The sequence below is a fragment of the Musa acuminata genome, chromosome BXJ1-3 (assembly GCF_036884655.1).
Source record: "Musa acuminata AAA Group cultivar baxijiao chromosome BXJ1-3, Cavendish_Baxijiao_AAA, whole genome shotgun sequence".
Classification (NCBI taxonomy): Eukaryota; Viridiplantae; Streptophyta; class Magnoliopsida; order Zingiberales; family Musaceae; genus Musa; species Musa acuminata.
The window spans coordinates 42,823,242-42,850,057 of record NC_088329.1 but is presented as its reverse complement, the minus strand read 5'-3'; the positions used below and the strand labels follow the sequence as shown (position 1 = coordinate 42,850,057).

The window sequence follows — 26,816 nt, the reverse complement described above, 5'->3', positions numbered from 1 at the left end:
TTCTGTTGTAATGATCACCACCCATTCACCAACTGGTAGAATTGATGCTTCCTTCCTTCTTTGTTATTATTGTTATTATTATTATTATTGTTTTTGTGATTTGCAGATTCTATGAATGTCAGAATGGTTAAATACCTGAACAATAAAGGTAGTTGCAAACCAAAACGATTGATGTCCACAATTACTCAGAAGATGAAGGATATGACACTGAGTCAAAAAAGAAAAATGATCACAAGAGCTTGCTATCCGGTAATTGAGTTTTTACCATCTAAACTAACCAAATCTAAGAGGAAGAATAGATTCATATCAAACACTAGGCAACACCAGCGCCATCAAAAAATAGAGATCAGTTCCTTCGTTTATCTGCTACAATCATGTTTCCTCGACCATCATGAATGTAGTTATTGGCTAGATTGTGATTTACATTGAAAAAGCAAAAGAAAATGACAAGCCATGGGTAAAAAGGGATGAAACCTCACTCAATGTTTCGTTTCTTGGGGAGAAAAAACATTATTAGTGCAAGAGACATTGTTCTTTTAAGTTAATAGTGTGACACATAAACAGAACAATGAAGTGCTCAAAATTTGAGGGTCAAAACCTCTCGTGGACTCCTGCAAATTGAACCACCAAAACGTCATGAATATGCTCAGATATCTTCAGGGCCGTTGATCACCTAAACAAGCAACAAAGAACATTGTCACTAATACACTTTGGAGTTAAGCACTAAAATGGAATAATAAAGTCCAACCAAGTATGTTTTGATTTACCTTATTCTCAAGAACAGCTCCGTCAGGAATCTCCAGCTTTACTCCAGATTTTGCGGTGATACTCACATTGCCCTTCACCAACATAAAAAAAGGACATTGATTAGGTGAGGACAATGGAGAAAGACAAAAGTTTGATAATTGCAAGTGCAGTACTTGATATCAGATCAGGAGATGATAGCATGAGAACTTGAGGAGGATGGAAAAAGTTCAGCATTTACTTGCAGAAAAAGAAGCAAAAAAGAAGTTCCACAATAGAATACAGGAGTTACGCTCTAAGATATTGCTGAAATTGGTTTCATTTTGATAGATGACAACAGTTGTCACGAACTCACATAGCCAAATGACTAAAACGACTCTCCATATGACCATTATTGGAAATTGTTATGAGGCATGGAGAGTATTGCTAAATTTTGCAGTGGTATACAAGTTATTTGTGTTTCTTGGGGAGTATATAGGATCCGATGGTACTTTATAGCATGTAATTTCGAATGGTATCATCTGATACGGGCGGTATGTACCAGTCCGACGGCATATCAGTACGTAGATCGCTCGCTATCGAACGGACCATGCTACAGTGTTACAGTAAGAGGAAATCGCTCGATAAACCCTGGTATACCGTTCGGTACGTCCTAGTGTACCGCTCGATACACCGGTACCGTACCGTACCGAGTCAACCTCGAAACAACGGTACGATACGGTATTATATACCTTGCTTTATAGTGGAAAACTATAATTTTTCCTAATTGTTTTGCATAACTTCAGCAGTATTTGTTTAGGACGTCTATGTTGCCGGTAATATAGAGATATTCAATGGTAAAATAAGAGTGATAAAAATGAATATTGTCAAATAATTCACTTAAAAAGATTAATGCCATTAGGAGATCGATAATGCAAGTTATGTGATTAATGCCATTTGTAGTTGCAGCCTTGAAGGTGTATATCTGGTTTGCTTCATAATATTTAAATTAGCAAATATAAATGTATAATGTAGCTTACTGTCAATACCTATCCTAACAATAATTGCTTGACATAGCAAAAATAAATTACATACCCTATAGCTTATTAACAGAAAAAGAGAGAGAACACAACATATCAAGTAACAAAAAGCTGATAAACAAGCTAAAACAGAATGAATACCTTCAGTACTATTCCTGCACCAAACCAAACATCACCAGAAACCTTTAAGCTATCAAGCTCCACAATGCTGGGTATTGATTTGAAATGACCAAGGAAGCTGGCAACCTACAAGTAGGGGAATAATTGTTAAATATTTGGATTCAAATAGCTGACTAAAATCATTTTGATTCATGAACTCACCTTCTTAAATTCAGGCCCGAGTTCAATTGAAGGATTTGCGAGATTTGTTCTGGCTTTATTTCGAATAACAAAGCCATCAACCAGAGTATATAGATCAGACTGCAAGAAAAAGGAAACATTAAGTATTGTAGTGAAAACAAAACAAAAACTCTTAATACCCATGTGTTCTTCAAAGGTCAGATGGTTTGACTTGAACCTGTACTAGCAGCAAATCTGAGGTTGCCTTCACTGGAAGAAACCTAGACCGAGGAACATTGATGCCAATAGCATGGTCAAAAAACTGTTTCAAGCAAAATTTGAGATGTTTATGATGCAACGAATTGTTTTCTTTTTGCAAGATGTAAAGAATTGTTAACTACAAGACAAAATACTAAAAAGTATATAATCAGTCTAATAATTACTCGAATTGCTGCACCAGCTGCAGTTTCCAATTGAAGAACTTTCACGCCATCTACTTCCTACATGACATTGCTAGCTCAACTTAATTTTGTGCTGTGAGATAGACAAGAAAAGCACCAAAACAAAGAGGCAGTGAAAACAAATAGTTTCTTCAGGTCATTACCTTGGGGTTTGGAATAATCTCCATTTTAAGTGCATTAGCTTCAACAAGCCGTTTAATGGCCTTCAAGTTCACCCATCTGTAATCATGAATGTTTAGAACAAAGAAACAGGACTCGTAATTCATAATGTCAGACATAGACAAGTACTTACAGGTTGTTTGTATTGAAGATTTTGAATTTTTCAATTGACTTGAATTCACTCACCTAACAATATGGGAAAAGCCACATAATGGGTAAATCAGTCATCTAGCTACATCACATCTAATGAAATTTCAGGAAGAAATGCATTTTCTGGCACATAAAACAAGAACAACTTTGTTTTGCAATGCACTTAAGATGGCACTGAATCTCATGTTGTAAGTTGTAACTCACATGAGCATCAGGAACTTGTGCAATCTCGAGAAGCTGCAATTCATAATGGAGGAAAAGAAAGATTAGACAGGAATAGAAAGTACAACAAGGAGTTCCATAGCACTAATTTACATCCAGAGAAGATGTACAAGGCATAACTAATGCAGACCTTCTTCGAGAGATAGCACATGTATAAGCCAATGTTTCAACATGGTTCTTGATATACATTGACACAACTATCTATGACATTGAATAAAGGTAAAAACTCACATTACAAGCATGCAACAAGTTGTCAAATAACAATCAAAATATTTGCTTGCATTCAAATTATTAATTGCACAATGGACTATCAAAATTCAAAAGATTGCAATCATGAACCATGCTGCGTTCCTGTTACAATGACTTACAAGAATTAAATGTTGAAGGCTGTAGCTATGCTGTGTAAAAATAGGACTTGAACAAGGACCATAATTTTCTGAAGGGGGTTTTAATTGCCAACAATATTATATGAAGACCAACCACCATAATAATTTATCGAGCTAATTACAAATTACCCCCTATAGACCTTCTTGGTCTCTATACTTCAAAAATTTACATTACAATTCTTATATTTATGACCTCACACTGTCAATTTTATCGACGGAAACACAAAAACAATGGGCAAAAGGATAATTTTAATATCTCAATTATGTTTTCGGTGGTGCTAGACAACAACACTGCTAGGAGTCACGAGTGGTTGTTGTGGATGAGGAGGGAGAGTGGCAATAAAAAGTGAGGCAAAGTGAGAGGAGGAAGAGGACAACACAGATGCCGACGCTCGACATCTGCATCTGCATCAAAGTGATGTCGCCCTTCCTTATATCGTTGTGACGCCGACGTCAAAGCATCGGCATTTGCATCATCCTCTTCATTCTCTCTCTTTGCTTGACCTCTCGCCATTGCTCTTCCTCCACAACAGCACCCGAGGCCCCTAACGGTGGCGTCGCCTGCCACCATCGAAAATATAATTAAAATATTAAAATTATCTTTTTGCCCATCATTTTCGTGCTTCCGTCGGTAAAATTGATAGTGTTAGGATAAATGAAATTAGATGTTTTACTTTCATAACTATAAGGATTCAAATATAAATTTTTTAAATATAGGAATCAGAATGCTAAAGAGGTATAACTACAAGGAGTAATATATAATTAATCCTAATTTCTCAATCTTAATTTTAGCATATGACATTAATAACAAATACACTATATCTTCTACTCAAAACATTTTAATTTTTTGGGCAAAGAGAAATATGCAACTAAATATATCAAGCCTTCAGTGCATCATATTTGCTTGACTTAGCATTCAGCAACCAAATAGACATCTTAAATATGTTAGATTCAGATAATACCCTTTTCAGAAAAAAAAAAAAAACACAAGCGGAAACCGTGAGCATTATATTGACATGCTAGTTGTTCAAGGATAGATAGCTAAACAGATGATATTCTGTACAAGTTGTGCAATATTGAGAAGGTTCAATAGACAAATAGATCATTTCATTTCCCTTTATTTTTATTTGTTTGAGGAGATGACTCAAAGGAGTAATGTAAAGATGACTCAGTTAGGCAAGCAACAAATCTAACCAAAAGTATCAAAAACTCAGACTAGCTGTTGGACCAACAGCAGATCATAAATAAAGTCTCCAAACATTGTGAAACATGAGAACATCAGAAGTTTCACCAAGATAAATTTTGGAGGTGCAGAAAATTCAGTGTAGAAAGACAAGATAACTGAATAAAGGAAAATCCATGGACATAACTCTTGCCAAGAGAAAAGAAATGAAAATTCACATTATTAGAGTGTAAGCTCCATAGATAATAATACTGCAAGCTGTCAAAAAAGGAGGTAGAGATGAATGTCGAAGCCAGATAGAAAGGTATATAGACGTAAACAAGCCAGAGTCTTAAAATGAGCAATATAATCTAAAATTACACAAAAGCAGAGGCAGAAAAATCAACATGGTAGCCCTTGGTTGTTATAATCATGAAAATTACCCATGATCAGACATGTCTGATATATCTAATGACATAGGAAATTCCAAACTTCAACATAAAATGTGTAAAACATGGATGTCATGACAAGTCCACCTCGATAATTGAAGTTGCAAATTAATAAATATAATCACAATTAAATGGGTATACATTACAAGGTCTTGGTGGACAGTACACAGCTTGCAATTAACGATGACAAAGAAATTTTAATTTGTGACAATAAAATTTTCTGATACAATTTTGTTTCCAGTTAAACATGCATTATGAGTATATTATTCCTTTTCTTTTCTATTTTGATTTCATCTAGTATATAAGTAACACGTTCCATGTAGCCTCAGATGCATAACTGAAGAATCCAAAATTTTATTTTAGTATTGATAGACCAAATATTGTCACAGATGACTGCAAGTATAACTCATTCCACACTTTTGTTGATTGTGAAATATAAAGCAACCAACAGCAACAAAAAAGAAAATGAACAGATACCAGTGGTTAACATAATGTTCTGATTAAACTAGTCAGTGTATCTGTAAATGATATGTGATATACCATTTACTTTGAATGAAACATATGAAACTGAAGTGTCAAAGGGATAAAGTCCAACTCATATACCTGAACCCTTCCTTCGTATGAGATAAGTGTACCACCTTTAACATCAGCCAAAGTTTTTGGTGTCACCTGAGCACAGTATAAATTTTTGTGCATGTCCTGAACTCAGTGTTATTCTCTATTGAATGAAATAAGCACATACCTCCATACAATATTCATTTTGATTGTGAATCAAGTGGTTCAGAATTTCTGTTGTATTTGGTCAAGGAAACAATATCTCATATTAATATGTTGGTAGCAGATTGGAGAATAAAATGAGCAATTATGAAGGAAATATAATCAAGGTATTAAAAGGATACTCAAGTCAACTATAGCACCCAAGTTGTCTGAGTTTGCAACAAAAATATACTCTTTACCCTGAAGAATATCAATCATTAAAAGATTTAAAAGAAGAAAAAAATTGAATACAATTAAAACAGTCAGTAAAATATTTAAAATTTAAATAAAAATTAACTTGAAAAAGTTAGCAAGTCATTGTCTTGACTGACTATTGCAGACCTGTGATAGCAAGGCATCAAGCTTGCCACTGTTCATCAAAGATGGGAAAACATCACCATGGCCAGGAGGGTACCTTCACATTGATATCGAACAAAAACTGAAAGATGTCAAAGAAATTTATGCCAAAAAATGAATAATGTCAAAGATATTTATGCCAACCTACATAATAAAAAGTAAAGAAATGTCATCTTCAAGGTCTTATATAATGAAGATCTAAATTTCTGACCAATTAATTCTCACTTGAATGCAAGTAAAATTAAAGTACAACTGAGCAATTTTCATACAAAAATATGGAGGGCTGCAGGTCTATATATTTAACCAATATTTTAGCTGAAAAGTAAACCCCATCTTCTTTCCGCAATGCTTATTCATTGATAAAAATATTTTTTTATCAATATAAGTCCACAAGAGAAGGCACATGATTGATCTGTAGAAGGCATAAAATCAACTTTGACTTCATGTATTAAGGCTAGATATCTTTATCTAACAGCTCAAACCAGAAACAGAAGCACATATTATATCTTTGGTTCATTATTTGCAATGAGTAAAGACAACAAAATACGAAGAGTTTTCTTACACAAAAGACAAAGAAGTATATCAACTTCCCATTTGTAGAACCACATAAACTTTTTTTTTCAATTAATTTGCAATTTAAACGACCAAAACAATCTTTCTGTCCCTTCCTAAAGGAACAGTTCATTCTACTTGAGACATCGTCAATAATTTATGATTTAGGATTGAGCTTCATTAGGTAAAAGAAATAAGCTCAAGTAAAAAAATTTACTGAGAAAATATAAGGAATTAGGTGTATACTATATTCTAGGGATAACAAACTTGGAAAATCGATTCAATAGCAAATTCAGTGAATGAATACTAGATGTTGTTGATTGACCCAAACATCCTGTAAAGCATAACAAACACAGAATAAAAGTTCATGGAAAACCTGATACCTAGGGGTCCGGAGAATGAACAGATTGTAGAATACTAGACAGGAAAGAATGAAAAATGATCAATAAACAAATAACTGTCTAATTAACATGGCACTCAACCAAACATTATCTTACTCCACAGCCATCATGGAAGTACATAAGATGCTTGGAGCATGGCTTATAATCTACAAACTCTTGGACAAGATTTGAACAGAACATACCAACCATCCTTGCCAGACTGGCCTTTGCTTGGTAATGGCATAAAATCTTCGACAACCAAACGAGGATACTGGCTCTATAGATCAAATAATTGCAGGTTAGGTAACACCGTTCCCAGCTTAAAATAGCATACAAGAATTGCGTAGTTGATATAGCTATTCAGAATGATCTGTTAATTCAATTTAGGTAAAACCTGGTTAAATGTATGAATCTTGATATTTGAGTTGGCATATTTCTCCACGATCTTCAGAAACAACCAAATGATCTGTTAGACTTAGCCATGATCTTCTAAAACAATGAAATATCTTAAATAAGGTAAACTGTCCTCACCTTTAGTGTATCATCATGAGTGTTGAAAGAATTCATCAAAAGCAGAGGGACATCACATCCATACTTCTTATTGAGAGACTGCAAAGGATTTTTTATAGTTAAAAAAAATTACAAACCACAGCAAAATATTTAAAACCAAGTCATTACATTGCCCTTACCTCTATTTGGATAACAATTAGGTCAAGAAAAGTAAATCCATTTCGCACTTCAATGACAGATCTGTAATTACAAGTGAACAATTTCACTATCATCATGATAACATCGAGAGGGGTGTAAAAACATATACCTCATGCAATGACTTGTAGAGTTTGTGCAAACTTTTAAATGAGCTGAGATACAATGTGATATCAAAGAAGATGATATTTGGTATGTGAATATTTTGGGTCAGGGCACTGCTCGAGTGCATTTTAAGTTAAGCCACTTAAGTTGGTTTATGGTTCATAGGTGGTAAACTTTGTTGATTCATTCTTTTGAGTCAGAATATATTCACTGAACCATTTATGTCACATCTACAGTAGGTACGATGTTTTGGACATATTAAAAATTTACCTTGGTGTTTACCTAGTCAAAAAACCTATGGTAGAAAACTTGAAAGCTATGAACTCATAGATAATGTTTTATTTTGTTGGCGCTTTCACATTAACTGTTTGAGATTTTCTTACATGGAATCTTTAATAGGAATACTATTCACTTTATGTATCAACTAATTTGAACTTTTAGAGAAAATACCATTGATGAAATCATGATAATGGAATCTCAAATTTAGTGGTCAGAATCATGTAATGTACATTTTACAAATAGCCTCTATATATTAAGGGTGGATACATTGGACCCTCCCCAGAACTCACGTTGGTGGGAGCGATATGCATTGAATTCATACTTTTAATCATGTAATACACAAATCTAGGATGTTGAAGTATTGTAAATCAAAATGAGGAAACTAATCGCAGTTCCAAGGGAGGTAACTGATCCTTGCAACTATGATGCAACCACAATGTGTCTTACACTGATCGTGCTGAAGAACATTAGAAGATGCAATAGAAATCTAAAACAAACATATAGTTAACAAAAAGAACAGTATAAGTCACAGATCCCACTGGTGATGGATATACTAATCCATTTCACTTTATTGGCCAACAAGAGTAGCTTAATCTCTTGTAGCTTCAGTAAAAAATCACAGTTAGTTGCATACTTAACTTATAAGCAAATAGGATCACAAACATTAAAACAAGCTAGGCATGAAATTGCTCGACACATTACATCTTTTACAGATACAGTAAAACCCTACAGAATAATGATCAGTCAGCCAAATTTTTTTATTTTAATCCTCAAAGCATGAAATCCTAATCCTCGGATTCATTCGAGGAAAGCACCAGGATAACAAAATCTATTTGGTTATTTGTAATGCATCATCATGTTGCATTAAGCACACATCCAAGATAAAAGATAATGCAACAAGAACATGCTTAGGCCTGTCTAGAGTTGACACGCCAATACTGTGGCCAGCTTAAAAGAAGCAAGTGAAGTGCATGACCAGATCCATTTAGACAATGTGGATTGTTAAGAAATCGTCACACAACAATTGAGAGACATGCATATAATGAAAATCAGGGAAACTGATGATTAACGAATTTCCTGTACTCAGTTTGATATAATGATATAAAAAAATCACAAGGTCAGAGTAATTGGGTTATATGAGCATCACATGATGGAGATGGAAATATGCAGGTGATTCTGAAAAGTGAATAACCAAGAAGAAATTTATTTGTTCAAAAACACAGCTACCTGTACCAGCTAAATGAAGATAGAATACCACAGTTGATAGGTTGATGTAGTTATTTTGTAGTTAATCATGTGGACACATCACATATATAGGTATCAGTGAACTAAGTTGGACCAAGCAAACCGATCAAAGAGTCACCGACCCAGGCATATGCACAAAAAATGATGCCTGTGGGCTGCCACAACCTTCAAATATATTTAGAAGGTTGCATAAAGTACCACCCAGAGACTCCAGTTTCTGGGTTCTCTCTCACAAGGATACTACAATGCTCAGATACTGTGGACATTGTTTGACATAACAAAATGGATGGTTACTGAACCTCGGGCTAGCAAATGACTATAGAGATAGAATCTGTACTAGATACTATGAAAGTGTTGCCCAAGAATTTGAAATTTGGATATGTAGGAGAAATTACAAACAGGATTTATCAATAAATGACGGTAGAACATGCTGATCTATGTAAATTCTAGCCGATAAGAAACGAAAAGGTATACATTCCATAAATACTACCAGTGATCATTCAGAAGGAACAAAAAAAAAGTATTTTGCTTAATAGGTGCATATTTTAAAAAGAAAACTTAATTTAGATGTCATAAATGATAAGCCAACATAAAAGAAAAAGATGATTTACCAAATAGTTTCCGTAAATGCTACTTCTGATCATTCCCACGAGTAAGGAAAAGACCAAAATTTTCAATTGATGTGGCTGCTTATATTTATCAATTTGTTCGACGTAATCATCATGCTAATAATAAAGTTATTAGAACCGCTGTTCAAAAAATTCATTGTTAATGGTAAAGAACTGATGCAATAATATTCTTGATGTCGTCTTACTTGGGACCCGTGCAACCCATAGTGGTTCCCAATCCTCCATTGAGCTTAAGCACCGCAAGCTTGTTGAGAAGTGTTTTTGTTGCCTCGATATCTGCATTTTGCCACATTACGATTCAAAACAGCTAAAAGCTCCAATCACCGTAGCTAATCAACAAATTGGCAACAATGCATCTCGGATCCGCCTAAATGAAGAAAATAGACCTTCCGGATGTGACGCCAGGGTATCATAAGGCACGACCACTTCATCAGTAGGAGTCTGAATCTTACTCCACTCGATCTGCTCTGCCTCGCCACTCCAATCCCATTAACACCACCCGAAACAAAGATTTCAATCACCAGAAAAGATAAAACATCCAAAAAACCAGGAAAGTAATATTCCATCACATTAAAACAAGAACAACAGTCTATAGAATGCGTAAGAAAACATCGGAGTTAGGTACTCGATCTTACCTCAGATGGCGAGACACAAGGCTGATGAATCCAGATTTCTCATTTTCGCTGCCATAAAGATGAAGAAAGAACAAAAGAAATCAAAATTCTCAGATTCGATCCGACGCGTTTCAGTTCAATCCATGAATCAAAGAAGAGCAGAAGAAATCCGACTTCGGGTTCACCTGATCTGATCGAAAGCAGCGATCGCGGTTTGGAGCTTCGCGATCTTCACGTCCGCCATTGGGGAACGGGATCGAGATCAAGATCGAGAGAGATCGGGAAAGGGGGTGGAAACGAGATCGGCACCCAACGGACTACTGCGCTATTGAGGTCAGGCGAGGGATGACGAGCCTCCATTTATATTCAAACAGAGGGGGCGAGGGTCTCCGTCAGTTGCAACGGTAACGGAATGTCCGCAGAGTATGACGGACGTGGACACGTGGCTGGAGCAGAGCGGCGTGGCAAAGTAATCAAAGGGACGTCGATGGCTCACCGAGGTCGTCGTGATTCGTGCCATGGGGACGGACCTAACAGCGTTGCAGCTTGTAACAGGAAAGCAGCACTACGATGCATGTCCATGTTTTGTGTTACTTACGACGTGGTGCAATGCGTGTACTGTTACGAACAAACAAAGCGCAAGAGGAAACAATCTCGTGATCTTAATATAATATAATATAATATAATATAATATAATATAGTATACAATTAAATAAATAAAAACAATTATTATGTCCTTAAAAATAATAATTTAAATTATTTACCCTTTTAAATTTAAATTTTACATGTATCTATGCATACAAAATTCAAAAGTTTGTGTATGCATCCAAATTTTTATTATTTTAGAGAGTTCATTTTTCAAAATTAAGTGAACTTTAGAATGAGTCTTTACCAATACTTTTAAAATTTTTATTTAAATTTTTAAAAAACTAATTCAACTTATAAATCGATCTAAATCAGTCAACTAATTCGCCCGATTGATTGATCAACTAAAAAGGATGAAAGTTGTTGTTAGGGGTAGTATTCAAACTAGCTTGAACCGAATTATTATGGATCAAACTAAATTGAATTAGTTTTTGATTTGATTCAATTAAAGTAATAAATCCATATCGAAATCAATTCAGACCTACTTAATCGAATCGATCCAATCCGATTAGTTTGAGTCAGTTAATCAATTCATTTATATTAAATAATTAAAAACTATATTTTTTTAATGAACTAAATCAAAATCTTGATCTATTTAGACCGATAAAATTTATGAAATTGAACTCACATCATATTCATATATATATATATATATATATATATATATATATATATATGGACCAAAGAGGGCCCATTTTGACTCTACATATGGCCCATAAACAAATGTCTAAGCTCTTGCACCAAAGAAAGAGAATCAAACCTCAAAACACTAATCTCCAAATCGACGTTGCAATCCTTCTATAATATGAAGTCACATCAATCCTCAAGACTCACAATTTCTATCGACATATACCTTATAACAAAAAGGTTTAATCGATGTGAAGTCAAATCTGATGAGTAATTGGGTGACGAGATTGATAAGATTGATTTGTATCTCAATACAACCATATCAATCATTGGATGGATTCATAGTCTCATAAAGTGCATCATTCGATTATCTCAATTGCTTACCACATGAAATATTCCGATATTTTGATTATGATTCATTATTTATTTATTGTCATTTCTAACCATGTATTAGAAGTAATGGGTTATTTAGGATCTCAAGTACCTTGGCCGAAGACCAATTCGTGGCACCCTCAATACAGCAAATTCAATTAAGTCTTGAGATATTTAAAACCTTAAACCAAGTTTTTGTTATTCCTAGCTTCGCAAGTAATCTTTCCCTTCAAAGATCAGCTTACTTCTATATTCAATTCGTTGATAATCCCAACAATTATTATTAGATCTTAGTATGACCTTCCAATGTTATCCTATTAATGATATAGTTATCAAACTCGAATTGAATATCGATCACGATTGAGTCAAAAGTATAATAAAAAAATTATATTATAAAAAAATTATATATTATAAAGCTTTTATTTTTGCGAGATATCGGGACTTGTCTGCTACTTATTTTCGAACTAATCAAATTTCTCTTTTACAAGTCCTATAGAACCTAAGCAAGATTGTAAATTGGTTGATCCTTTGTGGACACATATCGCAAAGACGCGTTAGGCAATCCTAGATAGTTTGAGAAATTTGTGTAAGGATACTTCATGACTTATACAATTTTAGCTAAGTTTATTATTTTATCATAAGGATTCATCACGGCTTAAACAATTTCAACTAAGTCCGAATGTAATGAGTGTGATCTAAAATGTTTGGCATTATATAAGACTTCTTTACGAAAACACATCCAAATATTATGTATTTAGGATACCATAAATTCTATTATATATATATATATATATATATATGGCATAAAGGAAAAAAGAGGGATGGGGTTAGGTCTATGTTATGTGGGATCCCAACATGCACATAATAAAAATGCATGTGAGAGGGTCATGCATGAAACACGAGTAATAATATTATATTGGCACCGTCCATGGCATGGCGGCTAACGACGAACATGAAGTGAACCGACGACAAAACTCTCGAGATTAAACATTCGTACATACCGACAATAACAATGGTTAGAGGTAAGTGAGAGAGAGATGGTGACGCTGCGAATTAGATGATATGATGCTCGCTGTGTTGGATAACTTTGAACAGTATGTTTTCGTTTTCTTCTCCGATGGAAGGGATGTAAAGAGTGCCAGATGAAGGACATGATCACATGACCGACACCATTATTGGCTCCGACGAGCACTCGGCAGACGAAGATCACATGGACGGCCCCATTAGAACGGTGCACAGGCTGTTCATGGTGGTCATCCTCGCATTATGTCATGATCCTATTCCTGGTAACTTCACCCACACATCCCATAGCCATCAATGGCAGATTCATCTCACCTACCTATTTACAAGAATATAATAAATTTATTATTATTAATTTTAGTTGGAATATTTTCATCATTGATCTCGAATAGAATAGAACTATTTTCGAATCATTGATCTCGAATAGAATAGAGCTATAACTCGACGAGAATGTCAAGCCCATAAAATTAAGATTAAATTATGATCTAAATATCTAATAAATATATAATTATTAATTATGATCTAAATATTTTGATCAATAATTTAGATTAACAAATTGTATGGTAACTTGTACTGATCATCAACCCTAATCACACCATGTTTTTAATGATAGAGTTTGGTAAAGGGTGATTGTCCACAGTCATGTCGGGTCGCAATCTGAGTTCAGACTTTTTTTGGATTCTTGCTCCGGCATGAATGAACAGTCTAATTTTTGGGGTCCTTCGATAGGAATTGCTCCCATTTCTTATTCTTTCTTTTATCTCAGTTCTTCATCAAGAATACTTTGCTGTGAGATGTGATTGGATTTGTGGAGTCCACACTGACAAGTAAGGCATGTCATCAATGGATGGATGAGATGGGGGATTCCAAGTTGGCCTCGATTATTGCAGGCTTCACACAACATGTAATTTAGTAGCATAAGTCAGTATGAGATGTGATGTGGTGCACAAACTCTGTTGTAGTTTGTGGTCTTTCCCTTCAATTAAAGTTAGATAATTATCATCCCATGATATTTTTATTAGTTTTCTATTGAACAAACATAAATTGTTGGATTTAATTTACAATTAAATGTTTTATGATCTAATAAATAGCAAGTGAGTGGGGCATGGAGAATCACTATGGTAGATTACCTTGCAATCATCATCTCACTAAGGTAGATTACTGTGTGTCCTTTTTTGTGGTGCATGTTTATCTTAATGTATCTGACTCTTGCAACTTTTCATAAGATGTTGATCTATGCTGCACAATTTCTACTGAAAGTGGGTCTTAATTGTGACACATAATAGCAATAAGGTTGAGACTTAACATCAATCTAATCTTGATTGCTTTTTTCCTTTGAGCTAAAAGACATCTTTCGATCCATTGGTCCATATTTTTGTTTTAAGTTGTCACTGTTTGTACCAGCAATAATTGAAAGAAGAGCTCTCTCTTCACCATTCTTGGGAGATCATGAGTGATGGATACCTCCAGTGGAGTCTATTCAACAAAGATCTTGAGGACTTATCCAAGACCTACTTTTACCATCAATGTAATGTATGCTTCACTATTTTGGTGGTTTTCATGTGTATTCATGCATTTATCCTATATGTCTTGGCACATAAACACAAATATGTTCCTGACAAAACTTCCTTCAACCTTAAATCAAACACCAAAAGTGTTTAAAGTTTGCCTTCTAAAATCTTCAAAAATACAAGAAAATCAAATCAAATGCTTGCTATAGTACCCTTAGAGAGTACTGACGCCAGAGAAAGCCTAGTGTTTTGAGAAGTTAACCAGGCATGGAACACGTTGATGTGACCATTTGACCTAATGCCATGGCTTTTCTTGTCACTTTTACAAAGATGAAGCTGATCGAAAGGACTTGTCTTGATAATTTTTTTATTATAATCCAAAAAAACAAGGTTTCACGTGCCAAAGCATGATCCGTGAAATTTCGCCAAACAGGTGGAGGAAGAAGGTGGCAACTTCGCTTCTCTTTATTTAAGCCTTTCCCGTTGCTGTCCTTTGCCACTTGCACTCGCCGAGACAGAGCAAGCGGGATTCTCCGAGCAATGGCGGACAAGACAGAGGCCGAAGGCAATGGTGCATCTGCTGCTGACACTACCACCACCCATGAGGATGGTCTCATCGACTTCCCCTTCAAGCTGGAATCACAGTGTCTGCTGTTGCCGCACTATGCCGACTGCTCCAAAGTTGGCTATGTTCTCGAAGGTACCACCATCGTCTTCCTCGGTTCTTGTCATGCTGTTCCTCACCTTCTGCTCGTTTTCCTGCGGCAGGAAGAGCTGTGGTTGGGCTGATACTGCCGGGGGAGACCAAAGAAAGGGCGGTGCTGATCAAGAAAGGAGATGTGATCACCGTGCCCAAAGAAACCTACACATGGTGGTACAACGACGGGGACACCGACTTCTCCATCATATACCTGGGCGACGGCGCCGCCGGTCTCACCCAGGGCTTGATCACCTACTTCTTAGTTGCAGGCCAAGCGGCGGTCTACAATGGCTTGTCCACGGACTTCCTCGCCAAGGCCTGCGGAGTGAGCCAAGAAGCCGCGGCCAAGTTCTTCTCGAGCCAGGCCGGCATCCAGATCATCAAACCGGAGAAGAAGCTGTGCGTCAAGACTCACGACCGCGACCGCCACGGGATCGTCCTGCACGAGGACAGCGCCCGGTTCAGCAACAACGTCCCCTGCGGCGGCCACGTCGTGTCGATGACCAAGGACAACCTCGCCGCCCTGGAAGGGCGGTTCAGGTTCTCCATCAACATCACCAAGCTCGAGCCCAACGCCATGCGCGTCCCGGGGTTCTCCCCCGCCATCCAGCTCGTGTACATCACCAGAGGCAGCGGACAAGTTCAGATCAGCGGAGTCAACGGCGCCACCATCATGGACAAGGAGGTGGCAGCAGGATGCGTGTTCGTGGTGCAGAAGTTCTACGTGATGGCGGCGGTCGCGGGCAGCGAGGGGTTGGAGTGGTTCTCCATCATCACCAGTGAGAGGTAACGAGAAGCGACTTAAAGCTTCAGGTCCTTGACGCTCTGATGCGAAGCTCCTCATGCGTTCTCTGCAGGCCCATCTTCCACCCGGTGGTGGGGAAGACGTCGCCGCTGAGCCTCACAAACGCCGACGTCCTCGAAGCATCTCTGGGCGTGACCTCGGACTTGCTGAAGCTCGTGAGGGCACACGGCAACTCGCATGATGTTATCGTAGCTGCGCCAAAATAAGAGCGACTCCCGGCGTTACCAGATGCGTCTGCTGGAACTAAACTGGTCTCGATCTACCTGCTTTGGTTTGCTTTGGTGTGATGCAATAAGCAGTGTCCGATGCAAGGCTGAGAGTGTAATCTGTGAGTGCTTATGTATCCAATAAGGAGGAGCAATGGTCTCTTCTCTATGATATATTTGATCTGCTTTCTTACCTTCGCTCATGGCCGTCAAATATCACTGTGCTACACAGCGCATGGTTGATTGATGTCTGATAAGAGAGACCTGAAAGGGACAGTTCATGGAAGAGAGTGCAAGCAAAAAGGTTCATTAAAGGAAGCACAAGCAAAGGTTCATTCAAAATCCAAGTGATAGTCACAGAATCTCATGTCTAATTCGCTTTACGAACAGCATTTATGGTCACAGAATATCATGTCTGCTGCAATCCAGATGGTCACAAATCTCCTAAGAATACATGATTGTGGGCTGTGTAAAATAAATCACTCTTCCTTTCTCTATAGGATAAAAATAAATAAATGTATCGAGAAATATATTCTTCAAATTTTGGTTTAGTTAATAAATATTGGTAATGATATCTACAATTGTCGACATCAAAAGTTGATGGTATGTTGGATTACCATTATAACTTGCGCGACGTTATTCCGGGGACGACGGTGGTGCACCGGCTGAGAGCTCTGGTTCTTCGACGAGGGGACCAAACCTTCCGAACTCCGCTGCATTGATCTGGAAACATAGCTGTGGAAAGTTGCAACAACTCGGAACCTGTCCACAAGAAAAGATGATATAAATCTTCTTAGTTCCGGGAAAAAGAACACAACTTTATAAGATTGATAACCCATTTTAGATCTGTCAAAAGATGTTCTACCACCTGAAATCATTTGTAATCAAGAGAAAATTGGGGAAGACACAAGCCAATACCTCATCAGAAACCGTTGTCGATCCAAGACAGTGTCTCTGGTCATTCTCCAATCATCTTCAAGTCAAATTAACCCTCAGTTTCAGTAAAAGTCTTAAATATACATCAACAAAAAATTTTGGAAGAGGGAAAGAACTACAAGAATACCTGTGTGAACTGAGAATTACAATTGTGTACACCATAGGATTAGATATAACACATACAAAACATAAAGCTAAAAGACAGATACTAAGATTCTGACATCAACAAAAATGTTAACACAATTGAAAGCTGCCTAGAATTTGCCCAGAAATAACATTTGTTGGCCCACGAGATTTGCATTAAAGCCGCTGCCCCCATAATAAGGGGACAGAATAAAAGTAAAAGTGTATGATTATATTTCTATCCGAAGATTATGAATGATTTTGTGGGAAGAAAATTATGAATGATCTTGTAAAAAAAAATATAGGAAGAAGATACAAGCAACTAAATGGTAACCAGATGGACCAAACTTCAGATGATTAGTTTCTGGGTGACTGTAAGACATCGGCATACTCCATAAGATGCTGCTTGTTTCTGCACGTTTGTCAGCCCAGTTCTAAGTTGTATATGGTCTGGGCAGCCAAGATATCGACCCAAGTATCCGGAAGGCCCGGAAGGCACCAATGCATGCAGTCCTGGCCCCAGATTGCCACAGCGTCCTTCTTGCCCAACCAGATTGCTGGATGTGCATCTGCTCTGAACTCACTCATATGAGTCAGGTCTAGTGACCTTATGTTTGTACCTAGCAATGCTTGTTGAATCAGAGAGTTTACTTCCCTTGCTTCCTTATTGACTCCCTTACGTTTGGTGTCAAACCATGAATCGAGCTGTGGAGGACATCAGATTTAACTGTCAAAAACACGTATTCTAACCACAATGTATCTTTCAAAGCTTAGAACAAGATTCAATCAGCATATATACCTCGGTCTCTTTCAGAGGCTCACCGAACAAGCAACTGCCATTGTGATCCCATTCCCCACCAAAGAAGTGCCTCGGTGACTGAGTACGCCAAAACTTGAGGGTCTTTTCAGGGACTTCTTTTTCAATGTAGGAGATCATACTATTCAGAACTACCTCGAGTCCGTCTATGATTCCAAGTGGAGGGTCTAATGGTTTTCCTCCCTGATAAAAAACAAGTGGTGTCTCATTTGGGAATTTATCAGTGCCCCACCTGTTTCAGTCGGTTAAGATAACAGCCTTTAATAATTTGGTCCCATAAACAAAAGTTATAGAGCAATATAATCATCTCAAGAACAGGCAAAGCAGGTTATAACTTATAAGAGTGAGAACTACATGTTTCATAATGAACAACAGATACAGAAACTCCCAAAACATAAGAAACACTTTCATAGTGCAAATAAAATAACATCTATATATGTATACACTTTCGAAAAATATGACCCATCGCATGGAAACCAAGAGGTTGAGTCCATGCAAACTATTATTTAATTACAGAGAATGGACCAAATTAAAATATTAGATGAGGTGTTGAACCATGAGAAATAATGGACTGAAACAGAAATGTATGTACATGATCTGATCAAAGTAAAGCTTGAATCAGAACTGTGCACAATAATTAACAACAAATAAAAGGAAAACAATTAACAGAAGGCTGAATTGATGCACAAATTCTACAGTGGACATATATCATTACAGAAGAGTGAACAAAGGGAAGGGGCACTATATTAAAGTGACCAATTCCAAATATTCTGATTTGATAACATTGACATCAAAGTCAATTGGTGACCATAACCTAATTTTGACCACTAGCTGGCCAGAGGTCAATGGCTGATGATCATCATTCATCAATTCTGATTGATCTGAATTACAAATGATCAATGACTGGGATCAAATTATCGATTATGAACAACCAAAGATCATCAACCGGTAGCCATAATTTTACATTACCGACAATTGATGATCTCTAAAATAATCCATTTAAAAAAAAAACATTACCACAAAAATATTTTTCTTCAACCATAATTAAAAAAACAAAATTATTAAGTCAACTTCCAAAAGATAGATCTATCAGAAAGTGATTCTTTTACCTCAAACATTTGTATGCACTTAAATAGGCTCTAAGTTGAACTGATACAACAACTACAACTACAACAAGCTGTAATACCCTAATTATTTGGGGTTGGCTATATGGATCTTCTTCCACCATTGAGCTCGTTTCAAATCAATATTCTTGGTTTAGTTAAGTGCATTTAAAACCTTTAATGATAGTGTTAACAAAGTTTTTTTTATGATTTCTTCTACCTCTTCTCACACCACTGATACTAATTGTCTCATCTCATCTAGCTACAACATAAGATATTATCCCCACTTTTATTGCCTCATGACCACATAAATTAAAGGCAACAAAATTATAGTCAATTAATAATATCGTAGTAGTGTGTATATTACCAAATGAGAAGTAATGTATGACAAAAGCAATGATCTACAAACAAGAAAAGAAACAAAAAAACATCCTAGTTACTTCACTTGACAGGCTTTGGAAGAAACATTTGCATCACATGGCCAATGACAATGTAAAATACATATTCATTCAATCTACTTAAAAAAGGCTCGCTAATTGCTTAATTTGCTCTTTTTCTTTAACTTTATTTCTAGAGAGCTTCATCATTTGAAAGGGATCGCTCATTTTTGCTGCTTATGACTACAGATTTGGATATAATTTTAATTTCGATACGTGCATAAATGTTTCCTTCCCAAGGAACAGTACAGTATTAACCTAGAAATAACCACAATCTAGGAACTTGCATAAGGAAATAAACATTTTTCATGTCTCTCAATAAAAAGTGCATCTTTCTTGATATCATTTTGTATTTGTCCACATTCAGTAAAATTTCCTAAAGAATGTTTATAAACATTTAACTTCACACTGATCTCCATGAAACAGTGCAGTGGTCTTCAGTAGACAATTTGTACTAGTAGTAATTCCTTAGGGTAGCTTATGAATAGCTAGAGCTTGCAGGATACATTTGTAGAAGAACCCATAGAAGAGTAACATAAGCCTTTAAGCTCCCCAAAGAGCAGCTATGGAAGAAGAATCACATGGACAACATCATCATCTCAGAGTGCAGAAATATCACCCTTAATTGAACAATAATTTGAAAATGTAATGTTGCCAAGTATTAGTGTTAAACATGTTCTCTGCAGGAATTCAACATTGCAAACATGATCAGCAACCGTAGTTAAGTTATACTCAGGAATCTATTTAACATATAATGACAATTAATTGTGACTATAATTTATGCTTGATTTGGTACAATGGAGAATGTAATTTGACATTGATCAAGGAACAAATCCTGCACATTAAATGCAATACAAGGCTTGAGACCAAGTTTATCCAAACTAAGTTTTAAAGTGGTCCATCTTAAGGCCGTATATAAATGACATAAATTTGGTACACAACTTGAGCCGAGACTATCTTGTAATTGGACCAGTCTGTTGAGTAAGAATGTAATTATTTTCCTTGTACTATTTCTCTGTGTCATGATTCAGCTCTATTAATCAATGGCTGAAATAAATTTCATTTTACTTCATTTCTCATTTGAACATTATTTTAGGGGATATTTTGCAAATGTCACGTTTGTCAAATGACAATATCATCAATAACCCTACACTAGTTATCAAAAGAGAATATTAAAAAATGTATAGCAAATATGCAATTAATCAGATGAATACTCCAGATCAGAAAAAGTAAAACATCAAATGTTCATTAATTTTCATAAATATTTTATTTTAAACCTTCAAATAAATGAAGCCTAAATTTGTCACTGAAAAACAGGGCCACACAAAGAGCCCCACAAAAGCTGGCTAATGGCTCAATACATATCACTATATACACTATACATGTTGTGCCATAATGCAAACTTGAATAAATAAAAGCATATCAACTGACTAGGATGCAAATGAAAAATTTAGAAACATTGAACAAGGTTATGGTTCACAAACGCCACTGTCAACAAGCATTCACTGGTTTTGAAATATTTCAGATTTGTGGCTATTTATTCAATAATCTTACTTATAGCAAGGTACCAAATACAAGCATGTCAGAGACATGCATGCATCTCCACCATGAGGCTGGTGGTCGCTGAGTGGTTATTGGGGTCCATTGCCATTTAACACTGCAGTAAGCCGGTATGTACTGGTCACATCTCAACATCAGCTGGGTTATATATGCTGGTGTGCATCCATTTTTACAGTTATATGATTAGTGCAGGCACTACAAACCAGCATTCTCCAACCCTTTTCACAGACATGCATTAAACCATTCTATCACTTGCCAGGATGAGCAAGGCACAGTAACAAACAAATGACTGGTTGGACCTAGCATGAACCAATGCAGTAGAATGAAAACCAATCAGATGACATGTATGAAGCAAGAGAAATGCATGATGGAACTTACCAATGCCCAGTATTGAATAACAGGACATCATAGAACTTTGTGACATTAGCCCAGTCATCAGCTGGAACATCAATATCAACTTTATAGGTCCCCTTCACTCCATCTTGACCAAGATGAGCTGAGTTATCCACAGGCTGCCACCTTAAACAACAGGTTTGAGCATGTAAACATCTGACGATTAATGTGACATAAGGAGAAAACAACCCACATGACACAAATAACTACATAGATCAGCACAGAATATTATTTTTGGTGAAAGCTCTGAGATAATTATTATTCTCACCTCTATGCATAAGAAATTTTCATTTACATATTTCAGAAAGCTCAAGGACAATATTTCTGATGAATAATACTGCAATTGTGATTGTGGATGAAGTGTCACATTTAAGATGACATAGGGTCTATATAGCACATAATATGAGCACTAAATCTTGGAGGATGGGAAAAGCTTGTTGCAACCATAACAAAATGAATCATAACAGTGAAGCAGCATGGACCACCAGGGATTAGATGGTTTTCTTAGGGCATTCTTTGTTCTCCTAATAAAAATTTATTTAAAGACAACCATCCAATATGATAAGAGTGAAATAAATTTTGATGAGTAAGCACAATTTAGGATACAACCAGTCTAAACTGATAATTACATCCTGCATAATTGCTCCGAGATCATGTATTGGAGCAATTCCTTATTTGCTTTATAAAATTAATATTTCTCAAACACAGAAAAAAAAAAAACTTGGCATTTTCCTCCTTCAGGACTTTTCCCGAATTTGAGGGATATTTCTAATGAATTACTTGCCCTGGTTGTTTGAGCTTAAAAGATAAAGAGCAATGCAGATCTTAAAATTCACTGGCTTTCATGTTAAGTTTCTCTTGCCTATATTTTGAAGAATTTGCAATATAGAATAGTTATCAAGTCGATACCAATTATAATATTTTGTAATTATTCATAGAACCTTCTATATTTGAGTTATGATCCATCATTGACCATGTAACGATTGAAAACTCTTAAATAATGAAGAGGTAATTTGGCCAAGGGAATTTCATTTCCAGCTTTAAGTTTTAAGTGACATGAGATGTTATAACCAGAACTTCATCTTCATGTAGGGAACAAGATGAGATGCTGTTGCATTTGCTGGCCATGTTAAAGGGATACAATGTCGTATTGCCTGCATGGCCATGTTGTACAAATGTGACATTTGTCCCCAAACTTTTGAGACAATTTATTATATAGATGAACAAGTTTTCTATTTAAAGTCTTTTTCTGGAAAATTATATGTAATGGCCATCCTTTCAATTTAAGTGAATGCTGAACAACATTACTCAATATTTTCTACAACAGCCGTGTGAAGCACTAAAAGATATTCGTGCAGTGTCAGAATGTTTAAAGCTAAAGTTAACAACATATTCTCAGTTTTTTTTCCCTATGGGCTTCATTAGAAAATAAGTTCACCAGTTCAAATTCCCTGATACAGTTTATGGGAATCATCAAAAACAGGGTGATCTCACCCGCAGCTTATAATTGATAGAATGAGATAAAGCTTACTTGGTGTTACCTAGCTGCTATTGTGGAGCATATAATGCCCTCTGTAAGAGGAAGGCACCATGATAAGTTATACACCATTTACAAAAATCTTCTGTAATTATGTACCCTTGTAGCATATACACTAAATCCAGTATCACCTGACTTGTCATTGAATTCTTCATCCAGTGATTCGGTATTATATTCACATACACCCATCAAGCAAGTGCCACATATGTCGCAATTGCCAGTTCAGCTATGTGAAGACTTCCAGATTGAAAACAACCATAAGCATTTAAAATAGCAATATATAAGTCTGCAGATTCTTAAATATATGTTGCATAGTTCTAACACTTGTTCATTAATTCTCACAAAGAAGTCTGGTTTTCACTACCATAGATACTCCGGTGTTGTTACTGTATGGCTCGAAACCAAGATAAGTTACTCGAGTGTCGTTATTGTATAGCTCTATTGATTAGGGATCTTCTAACTTCAAGTTTCACCGCAAATAAAACCCCAAAAGCGAATCCAAGAAGGTGCATTACTAATCTAGCATGAAAGACGTCCTGAATCATGGCTGAAATGATAGCACTCAGCGGAAGTCAAGCTCAAACCAGAAGCAGATTTGAGATGCATGATCTGAGATCCACAAAGCAAAGCAATGACAAAGAGAAAAAAGAACAATGCCACATACGTGTACTTCGCGAGCAGCACCGCGCGGTGATAAGCCACGACAACATCAAACTTGGGGAAGTAGCCACCCCGCCACGCCCCTTTCCGCTTCCACTTCTTCGCCCCACCATCCGCCGACCTCAGCGTGCATAATAACGCAACCAAGAAGTTCTCGTTCAGCGAATCGCCAACGAACCCGATCTTTCGCCCTTTCATCGAGCCGAGGAACGCCGCTGGGTCGATCCGTGGGATCGGCTGCCCACCACAGCGGTCGGGGAGCCAAACCCAGGAGTTGATGGAATCCATGCCCTCGCGTCCGTTGCGGAGGCAGTTCCAGGCGTTGCGGTGGAAAGGGCAGGAACCGTCGTAGAGGGGCCGCGGGCTGTCGCGGGCCCATCTGCCGGCGGAGAGGTCGGCGGCGGCCGCGCCGCATGGAGACGGAGGGGGGAGGAGGCGTCGAGAGAAAGAGGAAGGGTGGAGGAGAAAGACGGAGGCGGCGTAGAGGAGGGCGAGAGTGATGATAAGGAGGAGGGAGAGGCGGAGCGCCGGCGAGGGGAAACGAAGGAAATAGGGCGGTGGCGATGTGTTCCGGTGGAGGTGATGAGCCATTTGCGCACATTGCGTTCGAGTCAGGTGCTGATATCAGCACATTAAGACGAGGAGCGTATTTTAGGCTTTTCGTGGCGAGGGAAAGTTTGGTTCATTGCTTTATTAAAATATTCCGCGAGAATTTTAGAATTATATATATATGTATATATGTATATATATGTATATATATATGTATATGTATATATATATATTGTATTTTTTTCAAACTTTATAATCCTATGTGATAATAAAATAGAAAAATTAAATTAAATTAAAAATATATTCACTCAAAGTTATCTTATCAAGATTTAAATCATCAATCTTTCCATTATATGTTTATTTTAGTCATCGGACTTTTTCAATAGTGTTACAAAGATAATTCTCTTAGTATTATTATTATTATTATTATTATATATATATATATATATATATATATATATATATATATATATATATATATATAGTTAAATTGATGGTAGTGAGGTAGAGACCTTCCTTAACTTCTCAAACGCATCCTGATACCCCTCGGTCTATTAGAAATATTTTAGATTATTCAATGTTTAAGAGAAAGATAGATACTTATAATTAGGTAGGCGAGCTATCGGTACGATTGTACAAGAGCCATTGGGACTATCAATTTATCTATCTCCTCACTAATTGGTTGTTAGCGGTTAAGAGCAAACTAACGAAACATTTGCTTCATCGATTATGCCTCGAGGAGAATGTTCAGATGATGTTGAGTTACATTGGAATCGATTCCCGATATGTCTCATGACGATCATATAAATCTCACAAGAAGTTGATGAGCTACACTTTCTTCTCCTTAGGAAAGGTCGCCTCGACCTTAACAATTCGATCGGGTTGGGCTTTTTATCTAAAGGTGCTTCAATCAGCAGCTCTACCAGCTTAGGATGTGGGATAGACTTAACAAGTCTCAAGGGTCCATAGGTGGTGGCTTAGGTTGGGCTTTCTTTGGTAGGGAGACTATCATCGGGTAGCATTGGCATGACTCCATCGGTTTACCTCTCAACTCTCCGATGTTAGTTCTCATTGAGAACTTAATCACCATATGGTAAGTCAACACCATCGTCTTTATTCTATTTAGGTGTATGATCGCATTTTATGTCAAGTAAGTATCCATCATCATGAACTTAATCAATATTATCTTGGAGTAAGGCTTACTATGACTTATAAGTTTACAATCTTACGAGGGGAGATGGAGTCGCTGATGAACACCATCAGCGAAGAAGTCATTGAAGTAAGATCATTAATTTATAGTCTAATTTTTTAAAAAATATTTAATTAAATTATGTTAGTAGAGCTGCCTATGTCGATCATGACCCTCTTCATTCGAGTGTTAATTATCCTCATAGAGGCCACTAAGGCATCATTATGATTCGGGTTAAGATACTCTATCTTTTTCTCCTTAAAAGTTTGGGTCACCCTCTATCTTCTGGCATTCTTCGATGGTAGATCTTATGGCCTGAGAAGCTATCCACCCCTCCCCTCGAGGTAGGTTTACTAATGATGACATCAATCTGCCTCTCCACCAGCCCTTAAGGTTAGGGTGAGAGTTTCGAATGCTTTCGAATAAGTTGCTCAAGGTGCCTCATTGTATGAGCTCTTTAATTTACTCTTCTAGGTCAAAATATTTTTTGACGTTGTGATTATAATCTTAGTGGAACTGACTGTACTTAGACTTATCTCTTTTGCCAATGAAGTCTTCATTGGTTGGGGGCCTCTTAAGAGCTCATTTTTCGTTATTTGTAAGAAGGTTTTAGTTTCACTCATGTTTAGAGAGGTTAGCTTGAGCCTTAGGTGAGGTAACTTGGGTCGCTTATTTCTTTTTCACCGTGACGACATTTAGGTCGGGCTAATTGTGGCCACTCATGCTGCAGCCTCTTGTATGGTTCTTAATACTTATATAAGATCATTGTCTCGACGATAATATATTGATTGACTATTTAAAGTACCTTAGGTACAATCGTTAATGGCCTCTCTATTAAAGACCAAAATAGATGAGAGAACTTGACACCATCATAAAAGTATATATTATGAGTGATAGATGAGTATCTACTATATGCTAGTTACATATATCCTATAAGTCAATCACGTGATGATATGTGTAATATGCTATACAA

At 36.7% G+C, this 26,816-nt stretch overlaps 3 protein-coding genes across 3 annotated transcripts; 1 reads left to right on the top strand and 2 right to left on the bottom strand.

The window, feature by feature from the left end:
* Positions 1–429: 429 nt before the first annotated feature.
* Positions 430–10,979, bottom strand: LOC135638069 (UTP--glucose-1-phosphate uridylyltransferase-like). The gene is made up of 21 exons (XM_065151020.1): positions 10,839–10,979; positions 10,675–10,722; positions 10,426–10,517; positions 10,225–10,315; positions 7,766–7,826; positions 7,608–7,685; positions 7,471–7,521; positions 7,280–7,353; positions 6,130–6,202; positions 5,931–5,988; positions 5,774–5,820; positions 5,635–5,700; positions 3,017–3,049; positions 2,796–2,848; positions 2,647–2,722; positions 2,486–2,542; positions 2,281–2,364; positions 2,085–2,183; positions 1,905–2,009; positions 768–839; positions 430–673 (listed from the first exon to the last, which is right to left on the bottom strand). The coding sequence occupies exons 1-21, from the start codon at positions 10,895–10,897 to the stop codon at positions 647–649; spliced, it is 1,404 nt and encodes a 467-aa protein (XP_065007092.1). The 5' UTR covers positions 10,898–10,979; the 3' UTR covers positions 430–646.
* Positions 10,980–15,318: 4,339 nt separating this feature from the next.
* LOC135632619 (cocosin 1-like) lies at positions 15,319–16,737 on the top strand. Its single transcript, XM_065141249.1, has 3 exons — positions 15,319–15,528; positions 15,597–16,314; positions 16,386–16,737. Exons 1-3 carry the CDS (start codon positions 15,369–15,371, stop codon positions 16,537–16,539), a joined length of 1,032 nt encoding a protein of 343 aa, XP_064997321.1. The 5' UTR covers positions 15,319–15,368; the 3' UTR covers positions 16,540–16,737.
* On the bottom strand, positions 16,671–24,727 carry LOC135580978 (protein trichome birefringence-like 12). Its single transcript, XM_009394584.3, has 6 exons — positions 24,110–24,727; positions 21,894–22,034; positions 18,398–18,647; positions 17,458–18,303; positions 17,157–17,301; positions 16,671–16,803 (listed from the first exon to the last, which is right to left on the bottom strand). Exons 1-4 carry the CDS (start codon positions 24,694–24,696, stop codon positions 18,022–18,024), a joined length of 1,260 nt encoding a protein of 419 aa, XP_009392859.2. The 5' UTR covers positions 24,697–24,727; the 3' UTR covers positions 16,671–16,803; positions 17,157–17,301; positions 17,458–18,021.
* Positions 24,728–26,816: the final 2,089 nt, after the last annotated feature.

Bases quoted from the DNA above. Each gene is read 5' to 3' on its own strand.
- LOC135638069 (XM_065151020.1), bottom strand. From the start codon at position 10,897: ATGGCGGACGTGAAGATCGCGAAGCTCCAAACCGCGATCGCTGCTTTC. The intron at 7,827-10,224 runs GTAAGACGACAT...TTGTAATTACAG, and splicing joins ATGGGTTGCACGGGTCCCAA to ATCTGTCATTGAAGTGCGAA. The intron at 7,354-7,470 runs GTTTTACCTAAA...TTTGATCTATAG, and splicing joins AGATTCATACATTTAACCAG to AGCCAGTATCCTCGTTTGGT.
- LOC135632619 (XM_065141249.1), top strand. From the start codon at position 15,369: ATGGCGGACAAGACAGAGGCCGAAGGCAATGGTGCATCTGCTGCTGAC. The intron at 15,529-15,596 runs GTACCACCATCG...TTCCTGCGGCAG, and splicing joins AGTTGGCTATGTTCTCGAAG to GAAGAGCTGTGGTTGGGCTG. The intron at 16,315-16,385 runs GTAACGAGAAGC...CGTTCTCTGCAG, and splicing joins TCCATCATCACCAGTGAGAG to GCCCATCTTCCACCCGGTGG.
- LOC135580978 (XM_009394584.3), bottom strand. From the start codon at position 24,696: ATGGCTCATCACCTCCACCGGAACACATCGCCACCGCCCTATTTCCTT. The intron at 22,035-24,109 runs GTATGTGGCATT...CTGTTGTTTAAG, and splicing joins GTGCTGCTCGCGAAGTACAC to GTGGCAGCCTGTGGATAACT. The intron at 18,304-18,397 runs GTATATATGCTG...TGTCCTCCACAG, and splicing joins AGCCTCTGAAAGAGACCGAG to CTCGATTCATGGTTTGACAC.